The 15,594-nt window shown below is 58.0% G+C and overlaps 1 protein-coding gene across 1 annotated transcript; it reads left to right on the forward strand.

Moving 5' to 3' along the window:
* Nucleotide 1: 1 nt before the first annotated feature.
* Rnpepl1 (arginyl aminopeptidase like 1) lies at nucleotides 2–7,982 on the forward strand (the record flags this gene model as incomplete). Its single annotated transcript, XM_010606677.3, has 11 exons — nucleotides 2–127; nucleotides 2,759–2,899; nucleotides 3,316–3,467; nucleotides 3,836–3,952; nucleotides 4,171–4,406; nucleotides 4,476–4,589; nucleotides 4,865–4,977; nucleotides 5,186–5,294; nucleotides 6,100–6,330; nucleotides 6,404–6,546; nucleotides 6,927–7,982. Coding segments are annotated over 11 exons (1,764 nt in total), but the record flags the coding sequence as incomplete, so codon positions are not given.
* Nucleotides 7,983–15,594: the final 7,612 nt, after the last annotated feature.

The raw sequence follows: 15,594 nt of genomic DNA on the forward strand, positions 1-15,594 counted from the left end.
GCTGGCCTTCAGGCTGGACCCGTTCACCGACTACGGCTCGTCGCTCACGGTCACGCTGCCGCCGGAGCTGCAGGCGCACCAGCCCTTCCAGGTCGTCCTGCGCTACACTTCCACCGATGCCCCAGCCGTGAGTCTTGCCTGGGTGGGTGGGCGCGAGGGCAGCTGACATGTGCAGAGTGGGCTGTGCCAGGCAGGGGACAGTCACCTATGCTCCGCACCTGGGGCACCTGCGGAGGACGTAGGGGCAGCCTGGTCCTGGACTCCTACCCAGGTCCCCTTGTGCTCTCCAGCTGTCACCTACATGCCCACAGGAACTCTGGATAGAGCCCTGGATACAGGTCCTGTGGGCAGCAGGGCAAGGGACAGCATGCCACGCAGGGAGCCCTGCTGTTCAGACGTTCCGTGCCTGAGGGTGCAAGCGTGCTTTCTGGTGGGCACTTGCCAAGTCATACCTCTGCTGGAGCTGGCTTTTGACAGGTGGGCCCAGGGTGTCAGCTGCATCTGGCCTGCTTGTGCCCTAGGCTGTGAACAGCCAGATTTTTGTTCTCTGGAGGGGACTCAGACAGGGAGTTCCAGTGGAAGGCAAGAGAGGGAGCAGGTAGCCAGGGGCTTGACTTTGGGCTGCTCGAACTGGACCCCGGCAAGGTGTTGAGATCCTGAAACCTGCAGTTCTCACACAGAGACATTAGGCTCTGCAGGGCTTTGGGTACAGTGCCCACCATCTCAGAGGCCCTACCAGAGAGCCCAGAGCAGGGACTGCAGCTGCCCCGCCATGATGCAGCCTGCAAGACAGAGCAGGGCTTTTTTTGGCTCCCTTATGGTGATTCCTGCTGGGTCCTCAGGCGGCATGGGTAACACATGTTATGACATCCAGGATACAGCACACACACTGCTCTGGAATCCCGTGAGGGTCCATCTGTCACTGCCTGGATCATCCAAACTGAAAGGCCAGGAGCCACCAAGGTCCAATGTGACATCTGGACAGAAGGTCCAGGCCACTTTCACACCTGTGGGCTTCCTGTCCTTTTCCCAAGAGCCCTGAGCAAGGGTTGCTGCCTCACTTCTTCCCAGAGTCCCCAAGGGTGTGCCAGCTGCTGGGCCGCTGCCAGGTGTCACCCAGCATGTCAAGTGAGAACCGATGAGGCCCTCCTTGATCTCCACCTTTGAACTTGGACCCTATATATCTGTTCTGCCCACAGCTAGCAGCATGGTGGGACCAGGGTTGGCACCAGGCTGCTGCACACAGGGCCAGCAAGCAAGGGTTTCCATTGTTCCTGGGCTTCTCATAGCCTGGTCAGTGACTTCGGCAGGAAAGGGCAGCTGTAGGCTGTGATGCTTGGCTTAGACTTGAAGTGCCTGCTCCCGGCACCCCACCCCTGGTCCCCACAGAGTGGCTCTGGAGTTGGTAGATTGGGGACAAGGGGCCAGGCCCATGAGATGGCCACTTGCAGAAAGTGCCATTTGACCTCAGGTGCCCCTGACATGACCTCAGACATCCCTGGACTGGGGAGTGAGTGGAAGCCGCCCATGACTTCTGCACAGTCTGCCACAAGCAGGGCAGTGGGGAATCCTGAGGGGTGCCACAGGGTGCTGGGAAGGTGGATGCCAGGCTTTGGGGGGCCAAGGAGCACCTGCTGCTCATCTATTTCTCCACACAGATCCCTGGGTCCCCAGCGACAGAGCTCATCATTCTGTGGGCTGTGCTTGGAAAGAACTCCCCAGGCAGATACCTGAATGTCCAGGCAGAGGCACATTTGCAAGCCTATTGTGGCCATGGGACAGGGACGGGGCAGCCAAAAGGAAGTTTGGAAAGGTCCATGAACACTGGCAGGGGTCTGGCTAGGTCTGCAGGGGAGGCCTAGGTCTGGGATCCACCTGGGTGTAGAGTGTGCAGCACAGCTGGCCCCCCTGGGTCTGGGGTATCCACATGGCACCCCCACTGACACTGGCTCTGTCACCTCACGGTGGTGGTCAGCCTTTATCTGAGACTTGCCCATGCTTGGAGGAGTGTTGGGGGTGTTTTCCCTTTGTCCTGGCAGGGTCTGTGTGCACCTGGTCACCAGCACAGGAACAGTTCAGTTTGCTTCAACAATCTTGTTGTCCCAGCAGAGGGCAGGCTGGGCAGGGTCACAGCTTCCAGTCCTTGGTGAGGGTGGGGTCTAGCCTGACATGTGGGGTACAAAAAGGTTCAACAGCTGTGGCTTGGGATGGGGAGGGTGGGGAGGGCTGGCCAGGCAGAGCAGGGAGTGGGGGCAACCTCTGCCTCCAGCACCTCCCAGGCCACTCTTAGCCTCTGTGCCTGGCCTCCATGCTCTGCCTGGGGCCCCTGCCCTGGGTCTGGGCTGACTCACTTGAAGCTCTGGTTTCCCCACATTTCCGTCCTTCCGGCTCCCTTTCTTGGCTGAGATTGGCTGCAGCCTGTGGCACTGTGCATCCAGCGTGCTCTGTCTGTGCCTCAGTTTCTCTTTGGAACCTCAGATAGTGCTATGATGGGCATTTTCTTCTTTTCCCCAGCCCAGCTAGGAGATGCTCTAGGCCGGCCAGGGTGGTAGGTGGGTCAACAGTCCTTGCTGTCCCCTCACAGGCTGTCAGGCAGGCAGGCAGGGAAGACAAGCAGCTGTGAGCCATGAAGAGCCCAACAGTCAGGCCAGCTCCCTCCCAGAGCCCCACAGCCTTCCTTGCCCACTGCTGCCCTGAGGCTCCTGGCTAAGAGTCCTGAGCCAGGTGATCGTGTGCTGATGCTCTTCCTTACCCACAGATCTGGTGGCTGGAGCCAGAGCTGACCTACGGCAATGCCAAGCCCTTCGTGTTCACCCAGGGCCACTCCGTGTGCAACCGCTCCTTCTTCCCCTGCTTTGACACACCCGCTGTCAAGTGCACCTACTCAGCTGTGGTCAAGGTCAGTGGCCACCTCCACCTCCAAATGCTTACCTGCCTTTGCTGTGGCCGGGCTGCCACCAGGTCACTGTCCCACCATGTAGATGGGCCCTTCTGCAGGGAGGGCACCCGCTACCTGGCAAGCCTTCCAGGGACAGGGTCCTGGGCCATGATAGGTCCTGGGGGCACAGGGAGAACCGGCAAGGGGTCTCTGGAGCTGTGGGGATCCTAGGAATTTGAGGTTCCCTCATGGGGGTCTTTGACTAGATGGAAGGTCCTCATCTGATGGGGTCTGGGCTCCCTGATATGAATTGTGGAGGGCCCTGCAGGGGGATGTAGGGCTTCCTGAAGGGAGCGTGGGGTCAACCCCCAAAGATGTGGCTCCCTGCCCCTGGAGGTGGCACCCACCTCATAGGCCTCAGCCCCGCCCCTTTGTAGGCCCCCTCAGGGGTGCAGGTGCTGATGAGTGCCACCCAGAGCACATATGTAGAGGAAGAAGGCGTCTACCACTTCCACATGGAGCACCCTGTGCCCGCCTACCTCGTGGCCCTCGTGGCCGGAGACCTCAAGCCAGCAGACATCGGGCCCAGGTAAGGCCTCCTGCATCCTGCTATGGCTTCCTGGCAGCCCAGGCCTCAAGGGAGCTGCTGCAGCTGCCCTTCCCAGGGTGCCTGCTGCAGAGACCAGCCCTGCCCCGCCTGTGGCCTCTGCCAAGGTCTCTGGCCTGCCCAGTGCCACCTCTGCTGGCTGCCCTTCACTTCCGGGCCACAGGCAGCCCAGAGGCCAAATGGAAAGGGTCCACTCAGAACACAGTACCCAGTCCTGGGGCAAGGACAGTGCAGCCCCATCGGGGTGATGGGTAGGGGCAGGCAGCCCAGCCAGACAAGACAGGGGAAGGCCCAGCAGGGAGAGAACGGCCTGGCTGGGCAGCTGCAGCCCTCCCTCTCCTCTGTGACAGGAGCCGTGTGTGGGCTGAGCCGTGCCTGCTGCCCACAGCCACCAACAAGCTGTCAGGCGCCGTAGAGCAGTGGCTGAGTGCAGCTGAGCGGCTGTATGGGCCGTACATGTGGGGCAGGTATGTACGCTGTGTCCCTGGCAGCTGCACGGGTCAGAGGGTGTGTCCCTGCTCTCCAGAGGAGGAAGTGGGGCCTCCGGGGAGGCTCTGGCCTGACCCCTGGGTGCCCTGTGCCCATCTCTGGGGAGGAAGCAGTACTCACTGCAGGGCTGCTGCCCCAGGGGAGGCCCGGTTCAGGGGTCAGCTGCCCTTCACCCCACCCGCATCCCCGGGCACAGGTATGACATCGTCTTCCTGCCGCCCTCCTTCCCCATCGTGGCCATGGAGAACCCCTGCCTCACCTTCATCATCTCCTCCATCCTGGAGAGCGATGAGTTCCTGGTCATCGACGTCATCCACGAGGTGGCTCACAGCTGGTTTGGCAACGCTGTCACCAATGCCACGTGGGAGGAGATGTGGCTGAGCGAGGGCCTGGCCACCTACGCGCAGCGCCGCATCACCACAGAGACCTATGGTACTGTGGGTGGGGCTGTGGGGGACCCTGGGCTTCCGCCCCACCTCCTCTCACACCCACCCCACACAGGTGCTGCCTTCACCTGCCTGGAGACAGCGTTCCGCCTGGATGCCCTGCACAGGCAGATGAGGCTTCTCGGGGAGGACAGCCCAGTCAGCAAGCTGCAGGTCAAGCTGGAGCCAGGTACCGGGGCCAGCCTTGGGGCCCCCTTGGGCTGCCTGTCACCTGCCCTGTCTGGGACTCTGTCCCTGACCCTGGCTGGGTGCCCTGGCCAGGAAAATGTGTCACAAGCTCCCCTGCCTGCTGTGGCCTTGAGGACTCAGCACTGCCACCCTGGCATGCAGGTCGCTGCTCACGTGGCTGTGGAGACAGAGGCCCCTCCCCTGCTGCTCCCTGGGGTTGGGCCATTCCACAGGACCTAGGAGGCCGGGTGGCAGGCAAACAGCATTTCCCAACAGGAGTGAACCCCAGCCACCTGATGAACCTGTTCACCTATGAGAAGGGCTACTGCTTTGTGTACTACCTGTCACAGCTCTGTGGAGACCCCCAGCGCTTTGATGAATTTCTCCGAGTGAGTGGATGACCCTGTAGCCTCCTGCCCTTCTCTCCAGGGCCGGGGATGGGGTTGGCAGGGACCCGGGAGCCCAGCTAGGACCTGGCCTGCTGGGGCTCCACTCCTCCCTCTGCTTCCTCCTTGTTTGGACCACTCACTCAGCAGGGCCCGTAGGGCGTGGCCACCCAGCCCTCCTGCCCATTGAGGCCCTGCCCCTGTCACACAGGCCTATGTGGAGAAGTACAAGTTCACCAGCGTGGTGGCCCAGGACCTGCTGGACTCCTTCCTGAGCTTCTTCCCAGAGCTGAAGGAGCAGAGCGTGGACTGCCGGGCAGGTGAGGCCAGGCCCACCTCTACTGCCAGGACTCCTGCCATCCCTGGACAGAGACTCCCTCCTTCACCTGCTCTTCAGCTGCCTCTGGCCGGACCCATGGGCCCTAGGCTGGGCTAACATGCCAGCAAAGCAGTGGGGCACTTGGCTTATGCTTTGCAGGCTGAGTGTAGCAGTCAGGAGAAGGATCTTGGGGACAGCATGCAAAGGGCCTGGGTGAGGTCACCAGTGGGAAGGTCTGCCTTGAAGCTGGCTGCAGCCTTCTGGCCCTGCTCATGTGCCAGCCCTGAGGGCTGCGGGCTTGGGGCCCAAGGAGGAGACTAAGGGCCCTCAAACGCAGGGAGAATCCACTTTACTGGAGGGCAGACAGTAAGGTGGGGCTGGAGGTCTAGGCTGAGGGACCTTTACTTTTGGAGGTGTGTAATACAGGGTGTTCCTGGGAGATGAGCAGAATCTGTGTCCATGGCCGCCAGGTGTCCCTGCTGAAAGCAGGAACACCTCTGTGTGTCACTCCCCCTCCCCACTCGTGAAGTCAGGGTTGGGGTCCTTAGTAACAGCCAGGACAGGATGGAGGGAATGGGAATCTCCAGGTCACAGCTCAAGCCCTCTGGCTTCCCTATGCCCTCCAAAGTACCCCTCTGGTGGCTTCCAGGGAGTGGCAGACATGGGCTAGATCTGACCCGGCCTCTGAAACACAGGCCCCTCGGGACCCCAGAAGCAGAACCTGGCCAGGGACATCCTGGTGTCTGGGATGGCAGTGTGGGCCACTCAGCAGTACCTCCCCAGCCCAGGACCACCTCTCCCTGCAGGACTGGAGTTTGAGCGCTGGCTCAATGCCACAGGCCCCCCGCTGGCCGAGCCAGACCTGTCCCAGGGCTCCAGCCTGACCCGGCCTGTGGAAGCCCTGTTCCAGCTGTGGACCGCGGAGCCCCTGGACCAGGCAGCTGCCTCTGCCAGCGCCATTGACATCTCCAAGTGGAGGACCTTCCAGACGGCACTCTTCCTGGACCGGCTCCTGGACGGGTCTCCGCTGCCCCAAGGTGGGTCCCACAGCCCACAGGGTGGCCCAGAGAGGGATGTGTGGCCCAGCCCTCACTGCGTGCTGCCCTGCAGAGGTGGTGATGAGCTTGTCCAAGTGCTACTCGTCCCTGCTGGACTCCATGAACGCTGAGATCCGCATCCGCTGGCTGCAGATTGTTGTCCGCAACTACTACTACCCCGACCTGCACAGGGTCCGGCGCTTCCTGGAGAGCCAGGTGCGGCGCCCCGCCTGGGACAGGGCTTGGGGTGGTCCTGCCGCACCCTGCAGTCTGACCACTCAGGCCCAGGACAAAGGAGCTGTGGGGTCCAGGGTTGGAGCAGGGGCATGATCCAGTAAGAAGGGCCTGCAGTTGAGGCTCGGAGCGTCCTGAGAGGCCATCAGCCTGGGGCAGGCTAGGGGACAGGCAGTCCAGCTGTCTCTGCCCATGCCCTCCCACCCGGACTTTCCGGAGACAGGCCCTCTGGAGGTGGCTTGGAGTGGGGACTAGGTCAGGGCTGCCTATGTGCATCCAGGCTAGGGCGGCTGTAGCAGGGGCAGGCACATAGGCCCCAGCGTGGGGCCCCGGAGGCCGCAGTGTGACCGCCCTCCCTGCAGATGTCACGCATGTACACCATCCCGCTGTACGAGGACCTCTGCACCGGCGCACTCAAGTCCTTTGCACTGGAGGTCTTCTACCAGACCCAGGGACGGCTGCACCCCAACCTGCGCAGAACTATCCAGCAGATCCTGTCCCAGGGGCTGGGCCCCAGCGCAGAGCCCAGCATGGAGCCCAGCGCAGAGCCAGGCAGCACAGGGGCAGACTCACCGGCGCTGCTACTGGGGGATGAGGCCCCCGGCAGCACCATCTCTCTCAGGGACGTCAATGTGTCCGCCTAGCCCTGATGGTGGGCCGACCTTCGACTTCCCAGACACCAGATTGTGCCTTCTGTGGTCCGGGCCGCCATGACTGCCTCCGCTCTGGCCACGAGCTCCACCCGGCCCACAAGCCCCTGCTATGGGCCTCCCTAGGCCAGGGGCTTAGGGATAGGGACCCTGTGTCCCTGACCAGCGGAGGCCCATGCACCTGGGCCACACCATCCCAGCTCTTGCACTGTAGGCCTCGGGCTGGCCAGCACCTGCCACACCTCCTGTCTCAACACTGTCAGCCGTGCCTAGCCTTGGATGCCAGCACCTGCTGGATGCTGCTCCTGGGGACAACAGCCACAGCAGCCAGTCCTTTGGCAGCCACCACACTGTGCCTTACATCTGCTGGGAGGCCCAAGCTGCACTTTCCCTAAGCGCTCCTCCCACAGAGCCCTGCCCTTGGGCTTGGTGGCCTGTTGGGCCCTGGCAGAGGGCCAAGGACACAGATACTCCCTCAGCATGGGGCAGGGGACAGAAAGAAAAGATGGGCATCCCTGGAGAGGGCCTTCCATGCCACTGGAAGCCTGGAGTCCAGGCACTAGAGGCAGGTGAGGCCAGATGGCCTGTCCTGGAGGCTGCTGGGCGGCAGCAGAGCCACCTGGGAAGGTGGTGCTGGTGCTATCAGGGCTCCGCCTGCTGGAAGAGGTACCAGGCCAGGGGAAGAGCTCCAGCCTGGGGCCCTGCGTGGGGCACCAAGGGGACTGTCCCATTAAACTCCACTCTGCAGACCTGGACTCTGCCTGTCCATCCCACACCTGCAGCTGCCCAGTCATGGGCACAGCCAGTCACCCTGGATATGTAGGCCCTGCCCTAGGGGAGGGTGAGGCTGGGAGGCCAACGGCAAGTCCACCCACTCTAACCTCTCGGCCACACCTGGGTGTAAGCATAGCCTGCCAGGCACCCTCAGAGGGGCCACTTTCAGCTGGGCATCATGGCATATGCCTGTCATCCAACCCAGGGCAACTTAGCAAGACCCCATCTCAGAGGAAAAACGGCAGGGAACATGGTTTGGGTAGAGTGCTTGCCTGGCACGCACAAGGCTTAAGTTCCATCCCTGGGGTGGGGAGGGCTACCTGTCACATCCTTGCTCTGGTCTTCACCTTGGCTTGGGGGGTGGGCTCTCTGAGCTGAGCACAAGGAGAAGGGTGGGTGGCAGGACATGTCCTGTGTGGTTGAGTGTGGGAACTGGGATATCCACCAGGCAGGGTTACTGCCATGGTGGCGGCTGTGGGGGGCTGTGATGGGGTAGCTCTGTGTTCACAGGTGGAAATGGTGCCACTCTGGGTCCCCCGAGGACTCAGGCAGGGAGCAGGGCCACCTGGGACCACACGTGCTCTGCAATCTCCCACCTGGAGTGCTGTGGCCCGTGGGTGGCGTCTCCCCAGTCTACTGGCCAGACCCGGTCACGGCCCCACTCCACACGCAGTGGCCTGAGTCCCCTGCCCCACCACCATAGCTCCATCACCCTCCTTCCTGCTCAGGGTGCTTCTCATGGCTGAAAGCTGGAGTCCAGGGTTTGTGGTCTCTACCTCACTACTGGGATGGGACCAGGGACAGGAGGCAAAGGTTCCCTACCCCTCATAGCCAGCAGGAGACAGGAAGGGGGTGCCTGCAGGAATGGGAGGAGGAGGTTAGAGTGCATCCAGTCTCAGCCTTACCAGGGGCCCCGTCATCCCACTCAGCTGTCCTCTGGCTACCTTTTCCTGCTCGAGGCAGAAACCTCTCCTGCCCAGGTTGCCTTCACAAGTTAGTAGTCCTGAACTGGGATGCTGGCTTGCAGTGGCCTCCCAGCATCTTGATCCAGTGCCACGTGCCATGGCCACACCCTCAGTGCTTCCTCCAGATGCTGCTGTATCTGCCAGAAGCTTGGGCGTGACACCCAGCAGTCCATGGCAGAGGGGTGCTGTCGGGATCCCGCCTGGTGCCATCCATCATCCCAGCTCTGAGGAGCACACTTCCGGCCGAGTCCTTTGTTCCTGGTCTCCATGCCTTTTTGTCCAGCTTGAAAACCTGGAATGTGCCTCAGCCCATCTTTTCTTGTGGTGTCTTGTGAGGGAGCTCGTGACCAAGGCGCACTGCCAGAGCAGTTTCCCAACCTCTTCCACTTGACTCATGTTATTCCATATGCCATCTGCCTCGTGAGTCATCATGCTTGAGTTTTGCCACATCTTGGCACCATGCAACACAGGGTGCCCATATCCCAAACCCCAGTTTGCTGACAGCCACCACCCCACATTCTGAGGCAGCACCCCTCTCCTAGAGCTGTTAGAGCGGCTGAGTCATGCCCTGGCCACAGGCAAAGCAGAGACACCGGTGTCTAGAACCAAGTTTGTTTCTGCCTGGTGCTGCAGGCTTGCCGTGGGCTGCTGCAGATGGAGTGGCTTCTCTTGCTGGTGGCTACACGCGTGGGCCTGTGCTGGTAGAGGAAACACCTCCATGTTTGCAGGCACTGCGTGAGGACAAGCAAGCCCCATTCAGAGGGTGGAGCGCACACTGGCATGACCAGCCCTGGAGGTGCACATCACCCCTGCCCCACAGCCCCACCCAGGGACATGGAAGTGGGGCACCTGATAGACACCTCCAAAGCCCCCAGGACAGTTGAGGCCCTAATGTGGGGACATATGTCAGAACAGCAGGGATGGAGCCGGTGTGATATTCACAATGGGGACTGGACCTCAGTGGAAGAGACACGTGGGAGCCAAAGCTATGGGTGGTGCATGCGGGACCCCCATGCCTGCAACTGGACCATGCCTGATTCATCAGCCACACCTATGCAGACCATGCTCCTTGAGCACTTCTCAGCCCCTCTCCTGGGACTCCTGGTGGCACATCTGTCAGACCACAGGCTGCACAGAAATGGGGTGGGCGGATTCTAACATAAGGATTGAACACGACTGAGAATCACCCTCTTGGTCCATACTGAATGTGAAGGACAGGGCTCTCAGCAAACCAAATGGGACTCAAGGGCACTGCTAAGGCCCAACTGGAGGAGGACAGGAGCACAGATAACTCAGACATGAGTGGGCGGGAGACAGTGGAAATAAACCCTGAGATAGGAATAGGCCCTTGTGAAACAAGAACAGTCATTGCCGGGCTTAGTGGCACATGCCTGTAATCCCAGCACTCAGGAGGCTGAGGCAGGAGGATTGGTAGGAGGATCGCTGTGAGTTCTAGATCAGCCTGAGCTACATAGTGAGTTCAGGTCAGTCTCAACTACATAGTGAGACCCTGACTAAAAAAAAAACAAAAAAAAAAAAACAGTCTCGGAAAAGAATTTTAAAGACAGTTTTAAAAAGGAACACAGTACAATGGTTACAGTGAAAACCATGTTTGTGGGCTGCAATATCAAGATGAAGAATGTTCCAGCAGATGAACAAAGCTTTCCTAAAAAGGAAAAGTTAAGCAGCAAAATTGACATGAGATGTGGGGTCACAGAGAGATGGATAAAGCTACATAAAGTTCCACTCCATTGAGGCCCTCGTCCTCCACCTCTGTCCTGTCCAGCCCAGAGTCAGCACACAGGCTCCAGCCTCATCTCCTTAGCTGTTTCCTCCTGTGCCAGGCTAAGCCGGGTGAGGTGACCATGCCCTTGGGAGTCACCTACCCCAGTACCCTCAGGGGAGGACTCCCTACCAGACACTGTTCCTTTCTTTGTTGATTTTTGAGACAGGGTCTCATTATGTAGCCCAGGCTCCACTCAAAATCACATCAGTCTTTCTGCCTCAGCCTCCTAAGTGCTGGGATTACAGACTTGCACCATCACATCCAGCATGAAGGCTGTGCCTTTGCTAAGAGGACTCTGATATCAGCTACTGAGGCTACTCCCTCTGCCCCCACTGACTTTCTCTTTAATTAATTAATTTATTTATTGGTACAGAAGATCAAACGTGGGCCCTCGCACTTGCAAGGTAGGCGGCAGAACCGCTGAGCCAAGTCCCCGGTCCTGACTTTCTCTTTATTTATTTATTTATTTATTTAATTTATTTATTTTGGGTTTTTTTAGATAGGGTCTCACTAGGTAGTTGAGACTGACCTGGAACTCACTATGTAGCCCAGGCTGGTCTCGAACTCACAGCGATTCTCCTGCCTCAGCCTCCCGAGTTCTGGGATTACAGGCATGTGTCATCACACCTGGCTCCCTTTCTCTTAATAATTGCCCTGTCTGACACGGAGGGTACAGAAGCTCGGGTAAACGACAGCTAATGTAGGGTTTGGCAGGGACATGCTAGCTGTACACGGAGCATGGTGAGGGTGTGGGCAGAGCTGCCAGGCCCAGCAAGGATAGAGTAGGCCCTTAGCAGGCTAAGGCCAAGTACTCCAGAGATCACAGCCACCCACCCAGGCCCAGACAGTCCTCTGCTTGTTCACAATGAATGAGAAACAGAGAGACCTCACAGTCTGAGGGGGAGCAGCCCATTACTGAAATACACCCACCTTGGGGATGAGGCCATTGCGCACTCCCCTGAAGCTCAGTTCCTCGTTCATAAATCAGGACAGGGACACCAGCTTCCGGGGTGCATGAGGATCAAATGTCAACTCAGCGTGACATTTCAAATACAGCTTGACCCTCAGCCTTTGGGAGCTGACTGGAAGGAGCCCCTTTGCTCTCCCTGGAGAACTGTGGGGGCTGCACAAAAGACTGAGATGTCCTTGTCACTGCCTTCCTGGAAGGATCCCTTCAGCTGGAACGGTTGGGCTGGGACAGCGGTGAAAGCCAAGCTTCCAGTACCTGCCTCCACCACACCCCACTGCAGCCACTCCACAGATCAGGCCATGCTGGAAGAGCCAACCACCCCTGGAAGCCCAGGACCACAGCTGTCCAGACTGCTCCTCATGGCCCAGGACTGTGGCTGCCTCTACCCACACCAGGAGGCCCAGGATCATCATGTTCACCAACCACATCCCGAAGCCCAGGACTTGCTGCTAGCTTTGCATCAGTTTCTCACCTAACCCCACAACTGTCCTGGGTACACTACCATGGTCACTGCAGACAAGGAAACAGGCTCAGCACATTTGCTGGGCAGGGCAAATGACCTTTGCTTCAGAACACTGGGACTGTGCAGAGCCCCAGGCTGCTGCCCTGGAGGTTCCTCTCAGGCCTACCAGGCCATCGGCTCCTTTCCTGCCTGGAAGGATAAGTTGGCCCTGGGAAGTGGGTGATGGCCGCTGGTCCTGCGTGCCCAGGGCCTTCCTAAGGTGGCCTCATGAAGAAACCAGTGCCTTCCTCCCATTAACCCCTATCCCTCATAAAGATCCCAGACATAAGGCCTCCCTGAAGGACAGGAGCCCGACTTCTGCAGGCCAGAACACCACGCCCACTCTTCAGGAAGCAACCCACGTGGGCTAGCGTGGGCAGGATCTCTACTGTCCTGTGGGCCTAAACTGCCGTGTGTCTGGGCCTGCAAATGGAACTGTGAGCATGCCTAGGCCACCCACACATCAGGGTATTTTCCTACTGTTCTTTGTCGCTTAAGCTTCTTAAACTGAAGGGGCCCAAAGGAATCCTGTCTTTCACTCCTGCACGGCTTATGGGGTTCTGCATCCTTCAGCATCCACCCCCAGCACCCGTATCTCCATTCTTTATAACTAATGAGACTTGTCACCAAGTGCCTTCTAAGAAACCAAATCTCTCTCCACCACAACTGTCTTGACTCTGATCTGGGAGTTCCCTCGCTGAAACCAGCCTCAAGGGCTTGTCTCTGTCTGAGCTCTCCAGGGAGCAGAGGGGATCTCTTTAAACACAAAGTTGCTCTCTCCCTTTACTCATTCTTACAGCTACAGAGCCTAGGCCTGGACACATGGCTGTCCCCTCCCTGAGGGAGCATGGTGTTCCCTTTACATGCCCTGACCTATCTAACTCCTGGGGCCTGCAGGGCTCTTACAACACAGCCACAAGCATTCCTGTACTCCTTGCCCAGAAGGTGCTTCAGGGAGGGCTGGGCCTGGTGTCCTGCTTCCAATGATGGAACATAGAGGGAACAACAGTGTGTGGTCTGAGGTGGCTCAGAAATGGTAGTGTCCCTTCCTTTTGGATTATTTGCCTTGGGAGGGACATGGTACTACGTGAGGTCACTCAGCCTCACAGGAGTCCAGCCTCCATGGGAGTCTTTGTGTGACTTGGAATGGATCCTCCAGCTGCAGCCAAGCCTCCAGATGAGTTCAGTCCTGGCCTGACATCCTAGAGACCCTGAGTCAGAGCCACCCAGGAGCTATTCCCAAATTCCTGATCAACAGAGGCTGAGATGATGCTGGTTGTTTTAAGCCACTAAGTTTTGGGGTAACTTGCTATGTAGTTATAATACAGGATGTCTGCAAGCCTGCCTTGCTACAATGACAGACCCAAAGTTACTCCAACAGCAAGTCTCAGCCACAGTACCGAGATGAGCTACTCAGCCAGATCAACTCTGGGCTCAGTGGCATAAACAGGGATGCAGGTTCTTCCTATCTTCCTGTTCTGAGTTCTCAGCCTCTGGCTTCTCCCCATGTGGTCACAAGTCAGCTGCAGCAGTTGCTAGCACTCCATCTGCACATGCTGGCCTCTGGAGGCTGGAAGAAGATACCCACCCTCAGTCTTCTGCAGACTGGGGAGCCTTCCCTAAAAGCCCTCTCTGGCAGCTTATGCTTCACTGCCCAGAGCTGGGGCACATGATCCTTTCTGAACTACTAATCTTGGAGCCAGGATGAAGTCAGACTCTTTGGATGGAACACGGCATCCCACCAAACAAGGGCTGTGTTCCTGGTCTGGTGCATATCCCCTCAGCTGTCCTCCTCCCTAAGGGTGGGTTTGCCATTTGCTTCCCCCTCCTCATCTTCATCTAAATGCAATTTTCATGCAAGACACATTTCCTCTCTACATCCCCATGAGCAGCACAGAGAAGTGCCCACTTACTGCCACTGAGCAAATGAAGAGGTGGGAGTTCAGATGAGGAACCCCTGGGTGAAGTCAGGGAACACTCCCTGGAAAAACAAAGGGAGCCCTTCAGGCAGAACAAATGGGGTTCATATTTCACAGGAAGTGGTCAAATGTTTGTTTCAGACACACTCCTTTGCTAGGAGTGGAGATGCCATGGAAACTGGTACAGCCTGCGGGAGCCTCATTTTGCAACCCTTATCACTGTGCCATGATGGCGGTGCTCCTCCTTACACAAAGGCTGTAACACTTTTAGACTTTTGAGGCAGGCGGTGGAGCTAAACCTCTAGCCCATTTTTAGACTTTAAATAACTGCCTCGGCCCTGGAGCCCACCATTGTGAGAACTGGTGTCAAGAATCAGATGCTTCTGTATACCTTCTTATCCCGCCATCCAAGCATCCAAGCTGCTTCCCAACCACTTCTGCTACCTCTCTGCAGCGCTGGAGGTGAGCCCTGGAGGGCAATGGGAATACCCTTCAAATTGACTGAGGAAGCATTTCTGCATGCCGGGGCAGCAGATGGGTCCACAGGGGATGCAGGGTAATAGTGAGGGAAAGTCAACCAAAGAGAGGCCCAGCACCTTGTTTGGCTGAAGTACAAGCAGTGCTGGTCCCTTACCTTAATGGTTTAGCTCTAAAATGTCCCCCCAAAGTCTCATGTGTCTGGATCATGTATGCACTATATTCATCAATGAATCTATCCATTGATGAGTTCACAGCTGAATGTGCTGTTAAATGGGGTCTGATTGGAGGTGGGTCACTGGGGTGTGACCTGGGTGTGTTTTGTCCCTGGCTCCTCCCTTTGCTGCTTCCTGGCTGCCATGATGTGACCACCTTTCCTCTGCCAGGTCCTTCCACTATGCCATTTCTGCCTCAGAGCCAGCTAAACATGGACTGAATCCCCCCAAATTGTGAGCCAAATAGACTTTACTTTAGATTGTATCAGGTATTTTTTCCTGTGATGGAAAAGTGACTAATACACTTAGCCATCCTGCAGGCCTGAGCTGCTGCCTACCCAATACATGCCAAACAGCTGTCTCCCTGAGGATTTAGCTCTGGGCATAGGCCCAGTTGTGGACATGGACATGGCCACAGGAAGCTGCTTGCTCTCCTGAGCTTACCGATACAGCCTCTGATGAGTCTGGATCCTAGGCTAGCACCACCTCTGCTAACCAACCCTCTATGTTCCCTATTGTGAACAACTGTCTAGCACCCAGGACAGGGAACAAATCTGTCTCATTCATCAGGACCTTCAGTCAACGTAAGGTCCAGGCCCTTGTAGATTCCTCTGGTATGGTGTAGCTGCCAGCCTGCCAAAGGATCAGGATTATTTTCTGGAGAGCTCAGCACAAAACATCCCAGAAAGAGTTGTTGCAGAGTGTGCAGTTCACTTCCTTTCTCATCAAGATGTGTAACCTTCGGCCAGAACTGGGGGACTGAGGCCGAGTA

The sequence above is a fragment of the Fukomys damarensis genome, unplaced genomic scaffold (assembly GCF_012274545.1).
Source record: "Fukomys damarensis isolate Sample0158 unplaced genomic scaffold, DMR_v1.0_HiC HiC_scaffold_16, whole genome shotgun sequence".
NCBI classification, from domain to species: Eukaryota; Metazoa; Chordata; class Mammalia; order Rodentia; family Bathyergidae; genus Fukomys; species Fukomys damarensis.